This window comes from Lithobates pipiens, unplaced genomic scaffold, assembly GCF_037356315.1.
Source record: "Lithobates pipiens isolate NorthernLeopardFrog02 unplaced genomic scaffold, aLitPip1_a1.2 Scaffold_3, whole genome shotgun sequence".
Lineage (NCBI taxonomy): Eukaryota > Metazoa > Chordata > Amphibia > Anura > Ranidae > Lithobates > Lithobates pipiens.
In genome coordinates this window covers 274,151,769-274,166,474 of record NW_027507790.1, presented here as the reverse complement: position 1 = coordinate 274,166,474, position 14,706 = coordinate 274,151,769, and the positions used below count along the sequence as shown (strand labels likewise).

Sequence of the window (14,706 nt, the reverse complement as noted above, 5' to 3'; positions counted from 1 at the left end):
ATAATAAGCAGCCCCAGTAGAAATATGACACCGCTCAACCTCTTCAAAGAGGAGGGTAGGGGCATATAGTACGGTATGCTTTTTTTGGACAAGTGAGCCAAATGAAGGAAGAAGGTCTCTGTGCTCGTTTAAAAAAATTGTTTATAGACATATACATGGTCTACTGGTCACATGTGTTGAATTCCTCCGAGATCCATGCCTCATTCATTTTTAGAAATGTGAGGTAGTTAACACTATCGTGAGCTAGGCGAGTACGCTTATCGGTCACGATCCCCCCTGCTGCGCTGAACGTCCTTTCGGACAGGACACTGGATGAGGGGCAAGCCAACAGTTCGATTGCAAATTGGGCAAGCTCTGGCCAAAGGTCAAGCCTGCCCACCCAGTAATCCAGGGGTTCATCACTCCTCAGAGCGTCCACATCGGCCGTTGACCCGATGTAGTCGGACACCTGACGGTCTAGGTGTTCCCTGATGCTGGATCCGGATGACACCTGTCGATGGGTCGGCTGAAAGAATGACCTCATATTCAAAGTCACCAACACATCTTCAAACCGGCCTCTTCTTGCAGGCGCTGTTGCATTGGTACCCGCAACTCCTTCTCTGGGAGTGGGAATTGCTCCTCTGCCAGCGCACGCAAAAGCAGAATGCAGCATTTCTCGAAGCAAGGCCTGGAAGTGCTGCATTCTGACAGCCCTCTGCGACGGCGGTAACATTTCCACCATTTTGTGTTTGAACCGGGGGTCTAAGTACGTTGCCACCCAGTACTGGTCCTTGACTCTTATGCTTTTTATACAGGGGTCCCTATTAAAACACTTGAGCATGAAGGCCCCCGTTTGCACTAAAGTGGAAGCGGTGTGGTGGCCTGGCTCCTGCTCATCATCCAGGATAATGTCGTCCTCTTCATTCTCCTCTCCCCATGCACGCACAACAGGGATCCCAGAAAGGTTTAAAGCCTGCTCTTCTTGCTCCTCCTCATCCGCCCCGGCACCATCCTCCTCTGACTCCTCTTCAGACTCCTGTTGTTGACTTTTCTCAGATAGAGTAGCCCCCCTGGGAATTCATCCAGCATTGCGACTTCCTCATCTTCCCGCTCCTGCTCCTCCACAGCTTGATCAATGACACGCCGCAATGCACGCTCCATAAAGAAGGCATAAGGTACCATGTCACTGATGGCGCCATGGCTGCGACTGACCAGTTTGGTGATCTCCTCAAATGGGCGCAGAAGTCTGCATGCGTCGCGCATGAGCAGCCACTGGCGTGGTGAAAAAAACCCCAGCTCCCCAGAACCGGTTCTGCCGCAGAGTTCATACAGGTAGACGTTAACTGCACGTTTCTGCTGGAGCAGCCTATCAAGCATATAGAAGGTTGAGTTCCATCGCGTCGGGCAATCGCAAATAAGACGTCTGACCGGCAGATTGTGTCGCCGTTGAATGTGAGCAAGGCGAGCCATGGCCGTGTAAGATCTTCTGAAATGGGCCGAGATTTTCCTTGCCTGCCGCAAGATGTCCTGGACCCCAGGGTATTTGACAATGAATCGCTGCACGACCAAGTTTAAGACGTGTGCCATGCATGGCACGTGCGTGATTTTGCCCCGTTTCAATGCGATAAGCAGATTGGCACCGTTGTCACACACCACTTTACCAACTGTCAAATTGAGCGGTGTCAGCCACTGATCTGCCTGTGAACGCAAAGCTGAAAGGAGTGGCGGGCCAGTGTGGCTCTTGGCTTCCAGGCACAACAGACGCAGCACGGCATGGCAACGTCTCACCTGGCATGTGGAATAGGTTCTGGGGAGTTTGGGCGGTGCAGCGGAAGAGACGCTAGCAGCGGAAAAGGAGGAGTCAGCGGAGGAGGAGACGGAGGAGGATGGAGTAGGAGGAGGAGGAGAAGAAGAGTCAGGCCTGCATGCAATCCGTGGCGGTAAAACCAAATCTACACGGGTGCCACGGGTTACATGCTTGATGGCCGTCAGAAGGTTCACCCAGTGGGCAGTAAAAGTGATATACCTTCCCTGCATGTGATTAATAGACCACGTGTCTGTGATCAGATGTATCTTGGCACCGACACTGTGTGCCAGAGATACATTCACTTGCCACTGAACATGGCCATATAGCTCTGGGATGCCCTTCTCTGAGAAATACTTCCTTCCTGGGACCTTCCATTGTGGTGTTCCAATGGCCACAAATTTGCGAAAGGCCTCCGAGTCCACCAGTTTATATGGCAGTAGTTGGCGGGCTATGAGTTCTGACAAGCCAGCCGTCAACCGTTGGGCAAGAGGGTTATCCGGCGTCATCATTTTTTTACGCTCGAACATTAGGCCCACGGAAGCCTGCCTTTTTGCAGAAAAACGTGAGCTTGGCGTGATGGAAGGTGGAGTGGAGGACAATTGTGAGGAGAGAGGAGAAGTAGAAGACGAGGCTGGATGGTGAGAGCCTGCAGTGTGGCTTTGTGTGTTCCATTGCTCCCACTCGGCTCGGTGATGGCTGTCCATGTGCCTTCTTAAGGCGGTCGTCCCTAGGTGAGTGTTGGGCTTACCGCGACTAATGCGTTGACTGCAAAGATTGCAGATGGCAACGCTATTGTCAGCAGCGGACACGTTAAAAAAAGCCCACACTGCGGAGCCATGTGCCGGTGTCCTGGGAGCGCCAAATGTGACCGTACATGGTCGATGACTCGCTCCTGATACTTTTGCAGTCTGCTTTGTCCCTCCTGTGCAATGTGAGTTATTCCTGCTTCTCCTCCCTATCTGCTGGTCCATTTCTCCCTCTGAACTCCCCTCCTCTTCCTCTCTTGTGGGCACACACGTGACATCACTAGACACGTCATCATCAACGTCACCTTCCCCATCGCTATAAGTAGAGATCTCGGAGTAGGCAGCAACACCGGGGACCAACCTCCTCCTTGGGCTGATCTGGGTACTGTCGTCAGACTGCTGAGTAGCGGTTGTTGCTACCTCCTCTTCCTGATCCAATACCAAGAGTGGCTGCGCATCAGAAATGTCTTGATATGGATCGGAAAATAATTCCTGTGACTCAAGCGGAAGGTATGTGGTGGTGGTGGTGTTGTTGGTGGTAGTGTCTTTGGGGGTGCACATAGCAGAGAGTGAAGAAGAGGGTGCAGATCGAGAGGATGAGGAGGGTGCAGAAGAGTAAGGCTGAGTGAGCCACTCAACCAAGTCTGGTGCGTCCTTTAAAGTAATTGAACGCACCTTCTGCAACTTCTCACTTTGGCTCAAGGCTGTTGCTCCTGCCCTACCCCTACCACCCCTGCGGAAGGGCCTGCCTCTTCCTCTGCCTGTCATTTTTTAAATGACCCTGTGACAAAACTCTCAGTCCCTATACCGATGAAAGACTGCTGCAGTATAGGGCAGCGGTCAGCAGTAGTGCACCTCAACCCTATGTATTGTGGACCGATACCAGTCCTTACAGAATAGCAGACTGTACCTCAATCAATACTATGTACTGTAGCACCCTACACCAAGTTACCAGTCCTTATAAGGACCTTTGTGGACCAAGTAGGTTGTGTGTGACTGATTAGCAGACTGTACGTCAGTCCCTATACCGATGAAGGACTGCTGCAGTATAGGGCAGCGGTCAGCAGTAGTGCACCTCAACCCTATGTATTGTGGACCGATACCAGTCCTTATAGAATAGCAGACTGTACCTCACTCAACCCTATGTACTGTAGCACCCTATATACCTTACCAGTCCTTATAAGGACTTTTGTGGACCAAGTAGGTTGTGTGTGACTGATTAGCAGACTGTACGTCAGTCCCTATACCGATGAAGGACTGCTGCAGTATAGGGCAGCGGTCAGTAGTAGTGCACATCAACCCTATGTATTGTGGACCGATACCAGTCCTTATAGAATAGCAGACTGTACCTCACTCAACCCTATGTACTGTAGCACCCTATATACCTTACCAGTCCTTATAAGGACTTTTGTGGAACAAGTTGGTTGTGTGTGTCTGATTAGCAGACTGTACGTCAGTCCCTATACCGATGAAGGACTGCTGCAGTATAGGGCAGCGGTCAGTAGTAGTGCACCTCAACCCTTTGTATTGTGGACCAATACCAGTCCTTACAGAATAGCAGACTGTACCTCACTCAACCCTATGTACTGTAGCACCCTACACCAAGTTACCAGTCCTTATAAGGACCTTTGTGGAACAAGTAGGTTGTGTGTGACTGATTAGCAGACTGTACGTCAGTCCCTATACTGATGAAGGACTGCTGCAGTATAGGGCAGCGGTCAGCAGTAGTGCACCTCAACCCTATGTATTGTGGACCTATACCAGTCCTTACAGAATATCAGACTGTACCTCACTCAACCCTATGTACTGTAGCACCCTAGACAGACCAAGTTACCAGTCCTGATAAAGAGCTTTGTGGAACAAGTGAGTTGTGACTGATTAGCAGACTGCAGCAGAAGGGCAGCAGTCAAGTATAATATTCTTTCTATATTTGGAAGAAAGAATATTATACATGTACAAGCCTATTACCATACCACTGATACCAGTCCTGAAAAGAACCTTTGTGGAACTAATAGTAACAGCTACTGTTTAAACTGACCCTCACTGCCTGACACACTGCTTCCTGCCTGTCCTTATATAAACTGGCAAAACAGAGGCTGCTGGAACAATAACTGGTTACTGGAATAGCACTTTTGTGGACCTGATAGTAACAGCTAATGATGATGACTAATCTGGCTGTCCCTACAACAGCAGCACACAGCGCCCTGTCCCTTTCTCTAAACTGACAAAAGACACTCAGGCTGCTGCAACAATCAGTAGCACAGGAAACCTATATACACCTAACACCTATACCAGTCCTGAAAATAACTTTTGTGTACCAAATAGCTAGCGATTTGGGTCACTGCAATCTCTCCCTGCTCCACACAGCAACCTCTCCCTATAGTGACAGAAGAAAGAATGTAAAATGGCCGCCGGATCGGGTGTATTTATAAGTTAGGGGGAATGTCCAAGTGTCCATGTGCTGTAATGTCTCAATTGGCTGGACCCCCTTATTGAAAAAGGGTGCTTTTGGATTCCGCTAAGATCCCCACCTGCAGACCACCAGGCAAAATATGTGGGGAAGAGGCCCTTTTTCTCATTAACAGGGGGCAGGTTGCTTTACCAGGGGGTCGCCCCTGGCAAAGTACCACTCATGATCAGGGCATGTGGCCTGATATGGTGCATGCTCATCCCCCTTGCCAATCCAGCCTGACTGCATGCTAGGATTAAGGGTTTAGAATCGATTTTTACATGTAGCCCCCTTAAAATCTGTCAGAACCAAAAGGTCTGGTATGTATTTCTAGGGGACCTTATGCATCTTTTTTTTGCTTGAAGAACCCCCTTAAAATTCATACAAGACTTAAAAGGTTTCACTTTAAGCATATAAAAAAATAACTACTTTGGGCAGAATGGTTTATTTATTTGCATTGGTACATGTTCCCCAGGGCAATGCCCACCTCCCTTTTGACACCCCTTTGCTTATTAGTGCAGAAAATGGGCATTTTTCAATTAATTGGTTTCAATGAAGTTCACCAAACTCCTGCTGAACTGAATCCAAGGTAGTTTGGCTCATCACTACCTTCCAGACCTATGCAAAATATATCAAAACAGACCACAAGAATGTGTTTAGGATCTAAAAATGCCACATGATTGGTTTAAACACCTAGTGGTGAGACTTTAACTTACAGACATGCTGTGTAAAACTTAGCTGTACCTCAACATTGTTTTTGCTGTTTTATATATCTCCCAGGAAGTATTGCGTTAAAGTATTTCCCTCTGTATTTAATGTTAGTCTGATCCCATGTATGAATATTTTAAAAATATTTTACATTGATATAAAAATTATTAACTTACTGTTTTGGAAAACAATAACTTTTTGTAGACCCTCTTTGGGGTATTACTTGAACATCCTAGCTTTCCTTTCCGCAATTGATAATATTAACAAGGATCCAGACATCTTACCCAATATCAGTCTAGGCTTCCATCTATATGATTCATTGTTGGAACCCAGGAAGGCTGTACAGAGTGTTCTGCAGATCTTATCTGGACCAAATGGGACATTTCCTAATTATTCCTGTAAAGGGCATGGCAAGCTGACTGGTGTTATTGGAGATCACTATTCATCCACTACAATCCCAATTGCCCAAATCCTTGGATTGTACAGATACACACAGGTGAGTGAAAACTTCTTGTATAATTGTAATACTATGCTAAGTCAACAGAGACAACAATATGCATTTTACAAAAACATGCCAGTCTGTGAAAGTTAAAATGTACGTAGACTCTAACAGCTAAAATGAATGAATACACAGCTGACACCCTCAGCCTGGTGAGAGCTTGGTCGATGCCTGGGGGCATGGGAGAGGAAATTGTCAGAGAGCAAACACCTCTTGTTGCCTGTGGCATGCTGAGAGGGATGGAGCTCTGAGTAAGTATCAGAGAAAACTCTTCATGAGTTGGGGTCTATGAAGAGGCTGGGGAAACTTCAAGAGGGTACTCATCCAAGGAAATTCCGTATGGTGTTGTGAGTTGGGTTTTGTTGCTAGAGGAGACAGCTGTGGCAACGTAGATACAGAACATTGGGTGCAGATGAAAGGCCCTGGTTATGTATTGCTGTCTACTAAGGTTGGGCCGAACGACCCCCTGTTCTGTTCGCATCAGAACTTTCGAACACCAGGATCATCCTCTTGTGGCATGCCTGCTTTGGTGTCCGGATCTAGCATCTGGGACTGCATGGCGTCTGTGTCTTTCCATTAAATCAGTTTCAAGTATGTCTTTTCTGTTTAAACATTTCTCAATGGCTAAAATGTCTCCAGTGGTATAATTTAAATTTTTCTTGTATATGGGCTAAGGGGGGGATTGCGCTTATGCAGGGATCCCTCAGGCCCTGTTCTCCCTCCTCAGGGGTTCCTGGGGCTCATGCAAGGCTCTTCTCTCCCGTTCAAAGGGCTCGGAGTCCATCATTTCTTGGACAACATCAATCTCTTGGCCCAGGACCAAGACCTTTTGCCGACACAGGAGCTCCTGCTTTCCACTATACGGTCATTCGGATGGATATTCAACTATCAAAAAAGCCAGCTGGAACATACACAGAATATAATCTACTTAGGGGCCCAGTTCAATACTCAGGTAGCCACAGTTTCTTTGCCTCTTCAGAAACTCCCAAAAATCAGGGAAAAGTTCCAACAGGCATTGGCTGTGCCAGTGATGTCAGCATCCTAGTGCATGAGTCTTCTCGTGACGATGGCTTCATCCCGATGATCCCCTGGCTCACTGTAGACTCAGAGTTTTCCAACAGGGCTTGCTGATACAGTTGAATAGGGTTTGTCTAGCCCAGCCAATCATGATCATCAGCCAGGTGCGCCAGAGTCTCTGGTGGTGGACAAGACAAGAAATGCTAGTACAGCATCATTCATTAGGGCTGCAGCAATGGATCATTGTTACCATAGATGCCAGTGCAGCAGGGTAGGGCGCCACCTGTGAACAACTCAAGATGCAGTGCAGATGGGAATTTCTCACTCAGGGACTAGTTTCCAATATTCTGGAACTTTGAGCAGCATTTATGGCGCTAGCCACCTTGTTGCCTCACATACAGGGTCGCGCCAGTGCTGCTCTATCTGGACAAAAGGGCAGCAGTGTCCTATATACAGTGACAAGGAGGATCGCACAGCCAATCCCTCTTGAGAGAGGTGGGACTAGTGATGGACGAACTTCCGACGGGACGTTTCGCGAACGCGGACCGCGAACACGGCCGATAGTTCGCGAACCGGAACGTTCGCGGCGGGCCCCATTGACTTCAATGGGAGGCGAACTTCGCAAACCTATAGGTCAAATTTGCAGCCACAAAATAATTATTAGCTGTGCAAACATAGTCCCACCACATGGCCAATGACATAACACATGTATGAGGTGAATCTGGGATCGACAACTACAAGCATTCTTTTTTTATATGGGAAATTGTTGTGACAATTCAGGACTGTGGAGCGCATGAAGGCAATGGAGGAGAGGGAAGGTCAGGGACCAGGGTAGGCAAAGAAGAGGGTGCAGGAGATGATCACCAGCAGCGTGACATACAGCAATGACACCTGCACCGTGATAGAGACATCTGACAGCAGCACCGTGATACAGAGCACTGACATCAGCAGCGTAACATACAGCAATGACACCTGCACCGTGATAGAGTCATCTGACAACAGCACCGTGATAGAGAGCACTGACATCAGCAGCGTGACATAAAGCACTCACACCAGCACCGTCATATACAGCACTGACAGCAGCACCGTGATAGAGAGCACTGACATCAGCACCGTGACATAAAGCACTCACACCAGCACCGTGATATACAGCACTGACAGCAGCACCGTGACAGAGCGCACTGACATCAGCACCGTGATATACAGCACTGACACCTGCACCGTAAGCAGCCCCAGGAGGAAGTCAGCATAGCACAGGGATGGTGGGAGCCCCTCATAATGAGCATAGCACAGGGATGGTGGGAGCCCCTCATAATAAGCAGCCCCAGGAGGATGTCAGCATAGCACAGGGATGCTGGGAGCCCCTCATAATAAGCAGCCCCAGGAGGATGTCAGCATAGCACAGGGATGGTGGGAGCCCCTCATAATAAGCAGCCCCAGGAGGATGTCAGCACAGCACAGGGATGGTGGGAGTCCCTCATAATGAGCATAGCACAGGGATAGTGGGAGCACCTCAATATATGCACAGCAGAGGTACAGTCCCAGGAGGAAGTCAGCACAGCACAGGGATGGTGGGAGCCCCTCATAATATGCACAGCAGAGGTACAGCCCCAGGGGGATGTCAGCACAGCACAGGGATGGTGGGAGCCCCTCATAATAAGCAGCCCCAGGAGTAAGTCAGCACAGCACAGGGATGGTGGGAGCCCCTCATAATGAGCATAGCACAGGGATAGTGGGAGCACCTCAAAATATGCACAGCAGAGGTACAGCCCCAGGAGGAAGTCAGCACAGCACAGGGATGGTGGGAGCCCCTCATAATATGCACAGCAGAGGTACAGCCCCAGGGGGATGTCAGCACAGCACAGGGATGGTGGGAGCCCCTCATAATAAGCAGCCCCAGTAGAAATATGACACCGCTCAACCTCTTCAAAGAGGAGGGTAGGGGCATATAGTACGGTGTGCTTTTTTTGGACAAGGAAGTGAGCCAAATGAAGAAAGAAGGTCTGTGTGCTTGATTAAAAAAATTGTTTATAGACATATACATGGTCTACTGGTCACATGTGTTGAATTCCTCCGAGATCCATGCCTCATTCATTTTTAGAAATGTGAGGTAGTTAACACTGTTGTGAGCTAGGCGAGTACGCTTATCGGTCACGATCCCCCCTGCTGCGCTGAACGTCCTTTCGGACAGGACACTGGATGAGGGGCAAGCCAACAGTTCGATTGCAAATTGGGCAAGCTCTGGCCAGAGGTCAAGCCTGCCCACCCAGTAGTCCAGGGGTTCATCACTCCTCAGAGCGTCCACATCGGCCGTTAACCCAATGTAGTCGGACACCTGACGGTCTAGGCGTTCCCTGATGCTGGATCCGGATGACACCTGTCGATGGGTCGGCTGAAAGAATGACCTCATATCCGAAGTCACCAACACATCTTCAAACCGGCCTCTTCTTGCAGGCGCTGTTGGATTGGTACCCGCAACTCCTTCTCTGGGAGTGGGAATTGCTCCTCTGCCAGCGCACGCAAAAGCAGAATGCAGCATTTCTCGAAGCAAGGCCTGGAAGTGCTGAATTCTGACAGCCCTATGCGACGGCGGTAACATTTCCGCCATTTTGTGTTTGTACCGGGGATCTAAGTACGTTGCCACCCAGTACTGGTCCTTGACCCTTATGCTTTTTATACGGGGGTCCCTATTAAAACACTGGAGCATGAAGGCCCTCATTTGCACTAAAGTGGAAGCGGTGTGGTGGCCTGGCTCCTGCTCATCATCGAGGATAATGTCGTACTCTTCATTCTCCTCTCCCCATCCACGCACAACAGGGATCCCAGAAAGTTTTAAAGCATGCTCTTCTTGCTCCTCCTCATCCGCCCCGGCACCATCCTCCTCTGACTCCTCTTCAGACTCCTGTTGTTGACTTGTCTCAGATAGAGTAGCCCCCCCTGGGAATTCATCCAGCATTGCGACTTCCTCATCTTCGCGCTCCTGCTCCTCCACAGCTTGATCAATGACACGACGCAATGCACGCTCCATAAAGAAGGCATAAGGTACCATGTCACTGATGGCGCCATGGCTGCGACTGACCAGTTTGGTGATCTCCTCAAATGGCCGCAGAAGTCTGCATGCGTCGCGCATGAGCAGCCACTGGCGCGGTGAAACATACCCCAGCTCCCCAGAACCGGTTCTGCCGCAGAGTTCATACAGGTAGACGTTAACTGCATGTTTCTGCTGGAGCAGCCTATCAAGCATATAGAAGGTTGAGTTCCATCGCGTCGGGCAATCGCAAATAAGACGTCTGACCGGCAGATTGTGTCGCCGCTGAATGTGAGCAAGGCGAGCCATGGCCGTGTAAGATCTTCTGAAATGGGCCGAGATTTTCCTTGCCTGCCGCAAGATGTCCTGGACCCCAGGGTATTTGACAACGAATCGCTGCACGACCAAGTTTAAGACGTGTGCCATGCATGGCACGTGCTTGATTTTGCCCTGTTTCAATGCGCTAAGCAGATTGGCACCGTTGTCACACACCACTTTACCAACTGTCAAATTGAGCGGTGTCAGCCACTGATCTGCCTGTGAACGCAAAGCTGAAAGGAGTGCCGGGCCAGTGTGGCTCTTGGCTTCCAGGCACAACAGACGCAGCACGGCATGGCAATGTCTCACCTGGCATGTGGAATAGGTTCTGGGGAGCTTGGGCGGCGCAGCGGAAGAGACGCTAGCAGCGGAAAAGGAGGAGTCAGCTGAGAAGGAGAGGGAGGAGGATGGAGTAGGAGAAGAAGAGTCAGGCCTGCATGCAATCCGTGGCGGTAAAACCAAATCTACACGGGTGCCACGGGTTACATGCTTGACGGCCGTCAGAAGGTTCACCCAGTGGGCAGTAAAAGTGATATACCTTCCCTGCCCGTGTTTGCTAGACCACGTGTCTGTGGTCAGATGTATCTTGGCACCGACACTGTGTGCCAGAGATACATTCACTTGCCGCTGAACATGGCCATATAGCTCTGGGATGCCCTTCTCTGAGAAATACTTCCTTCCTGGGACCTTCCATTGTGGTGTTCCAATGGCCACAAATTTGCGAAAGGCCTCCGAGTCCACCAGTTTATATGGCAGTAGTTGGCGGGCTATGAGTTCTGACAAGCCAGCCGTCAACCGTTGGGCAAGAGGGTTATCCGGCGTCATCTTTTTTTTACGCTCGAACATTAGGCCCACGGAAGCCTGCCTTTTTGCAGAAAAACGTGAGCTTGGCGTGATGGAAGGTGGAGTGGAGGACAATTGTGAGGAGAGAGGAGAAGGAGAAGTAGAAGACGAGGCTGGACGGTGAGAGCCTGCAGTGTGGCTTTGTGTGCTCTCTTGTGGGCACCCACGTGACATCACTAGACACGTCATCATCAACGTCACCTTCCCCACCGCTATAAGTAGAGATCTCGGAGTAGGCAGCAACACCGGGGACCAACCTCCTCCTTGGGCTGATCTGGGTACTGTCGTCAGACTGCTGAGTAGCGGTTGTTGCTACCTCCTCTTCCTGATCTAATACCAAGAGTGGCTGCGCATCAGAAATGTCTTGATATGGATCGGAAAATAATTCCTGTGACTCAAGCGGAAGGTATGTGGTGGTGGTGGTGTTGTTGGTGGTAGTGTCTTTGGGGGTGCACATAGCAGAGAGTGAAGAAGAGGGTGCAGATCGAGAGGATGAGGAGGGTGCAGAAGAGTAAGGCTGAGTGAGCCACTCAACCAAGTCTGGTGCGTCCTTTAAATGAATTGAACGCACCTTCTGCAACTTCCCACTTTGGCTCAAGGCTGTTGCTCCTGCCCTACTCCTACCACCCCTGCGGAAGGGCCTGCCTCTTCCTCTGCCTGTCATTTTTGTAAATGACCCTGTGACAAAACTCTCAGTCCCTATACTGATGAAGGACTGCTGCAGTATAGGGCAGCGGTCAGCAGTAGTGCACCTCAACCCTATGTATTGTGGACCGATACCAGTCCTTATAGAATAGCAGACTGTACCTCACTCAAACCTATGTACTGTAGCACCCTAGACCAAGTTACCAGTCCTTATAAGGACCTTTGTGGACCAAGTAGGTTGTGTGTGACTGATTAGCAGACTGTACGTCAGTCCCTATACTGATGAAGGACTGCTGCAGTATAGGGCAGCAGTCAGCAGTAGTGCACCTCAACCCTATGTATTGTGGACCGATACCAGTCCTTATAGAATAGCAGACTGTACCTCACTCAACCCTATGTACTGTAGCACTCTACACCAAGTTACCACTCCTTATAAGGACCTTTGTGGAACAAGTAGGTTGTGTGTGACTGATTAGCAGACTGTACGTCAGTCCCTATACTGATGAAGGACTGCTGCAGTATAGGGCAGCGTTCAGCAGTAGTGCACCTAAACCCTATGTATTGTGGACCGATACCAGTCCTTATAGAATAGCAGACTGTACCTCACTCAACCCTATGTACTGTAGCACCCTATACCAAGTTACTAGTCCTTATAAGGACTTTTGTGGACCAAGTAGGTTGTGTGTGAGTGATTAGCAGACTGTACGTCAGTCCCTATACCGATGAAGGACTGCTGCAGTATAGGGCAGCGGTCAGCAGTAGTGCACCTCAACCCTATGTATTGTGGACCGATACCAGTCCTTATAGAATAGCAGACTGTACCTCACTCAACCCTATGTACTGTAGCACCCTAGACAGACCAAGTTACCAGTCCTGATAAAGAGCTTTGTGGAACAAGTGAGTTGTGACTGATTAGCAGACTGCAGCAGAAGGGCAGCAGTCAAGTATAATATTCTTTCTGTATTTGGAAGAAAGAATATTATACGTGTACAAGCCTATTACCATACCACTGATACCAGTCCTGAAAAGAACCTTTGTGGAACTAATAGTAACAGCTACTGTTTAAACTGACCCTCACTGCCTGACACACTGCTTCCTGCCTGTCCCTATATAAACTGGCAAAACAGAGGCTGCTGGAACAATAACTGGTTACTGGAATAGCACTTTTGTGGACCTGATAGTAACAGCTAATGATGATGACTAATCTGGCTGTCCCTACAGCAGCACACAGCGCCCTGTCCCTTTCTCTAAACTGACAAAAGGCACTCAGGCTGCTGCAACAATCAGTAGCACAGCAAACCTATATACACCTAACACCTATACCAGTCCTGAAAAGAACTTTTGTGTACCAAATAGCTAGCGATTTATCTCTCCCTGCTCCACACAGCAACCTCTCCCTATAGTGACAGAAGAAAGAATGTAAAATGGCCGCCGGATCGGGTGTATTTATAAGTTAGGGGGAATGTCCAAGTGTCCATGTGCTGTAATGTCTCAATTGGCTGTCCTGTACCCCATGATGGATGTGTCATCAGGTCAAAGTATTTTTACACAGTAAAAACACGGAAGTCCGCCGGGCGAACGGCGCCAATAGTCCGCCGAACGGGCGGACCGCGAACAGCCGAAATTACGTGTGTTTTGAGGGTCCACTGGGGGCTCATTTGAAGCCGGTGGTGCGGGAGAAGATTGGCAAAGGTGAGTATGTGGAGATTTTCTCACTGCTCCTTTTGGAGAAGTTTAATCTGGATAGGGTCAAGCCCGACGATTCCAAGAAGGAGGATGAGGAAAAGCGGCGGTATCGGCTGATTACGCGCACTTTTTCTAATTGGCTGCAGGCGTTTGCCATTTTGGCGAATGTCATCGGGGAGAAGAACTCTGAGCACTGCTCGGCGTTATTCTGTTATATGGATGCGATAGGGGAGGCCTATAGGGTGTATGGGGGGTGGCGTGGATCAGGTACGATGAGCAGTTCAGGCAGCGCAAGGCGGTGTGGCCTGAATTGCGCTGGGACCACAAGGACATCAGCCTCTGGATGAGGCTTATGTCCTCGGCGCGGGCCTCAGTTTCTTCGGGAAGGGGGGGGCGGGAGTGCGCCAGCCTCAGGACTGCCGGCCGGAAAGAAATGGGGGGTGTACTGGCAGTACAATGAAGGCGCCTGCAAATTTGGGGGAACGTGCAAGTTCAAGCATGAGTGCTCCGGCTGCGGGGGAGCTCACATGCTGTCCAGATGTTTCCGGAAAGGGAAGCGGGCCGGAGATTCTGCTCAGAAAAGGGAGGACACCGGTGATACTGGCAAGGATGCTTCCTTTTCTAAGTAGGTATCCGGAGTGAGAAGCGGCTCGGTTGCTGGCGGCAGGGTTTCGGGACGGCTTTAGGATTCCCTGCTCGCTGACAGCGGTGCCGCCGGTGGTGGAGAACTTGAAGTCGGCTTTGCAGCATCCGGGGGTGGTGGATGACAAATTGGGAAAAGAAGTGGCCCTGGGGCGGATGGGGGCCGTTTGGGGATAGGCCTTGGCCTGACCTGGTCGTTTCCCTGTTGGGGGTGGTCCCCAAGAAGGAGGTGGGAAAATTTCGCCTGATCCATCACTTGTTCTTTCCAAAAGGGGGCTTGGTCAATGATTTAATTGACCCTGAGGCGTGCACTGTATCGTATACATTGTTTGATGCGGC

The 14,706-nt window shown here is 49.8% G+C and overlaps 1 protein-coding gene across 1 annotated transcript in view; it reads left to right on the top strand.

Annotated features, from left to right (window-relative positions):
- LOC143941159 (vomeronasal type-2 receptor 26-like) overlaps window positions 1–14,706 on the top strand; it is a 142,636-nt gene that overhangs the window by 42,277 nt on the left and 85,653 nt on the right. Inside the window, exon 2 of the mRNA XM_077463185.1 lies at window positions 5,762–6,185. Coding sequence (XP_077319311.1) covers window positions 5,762–6,185 — 424 coding nt within the window. The remainder of the gene's footprint in view (window positions 1–5,761; window positions 6,186–14,706) is intronic.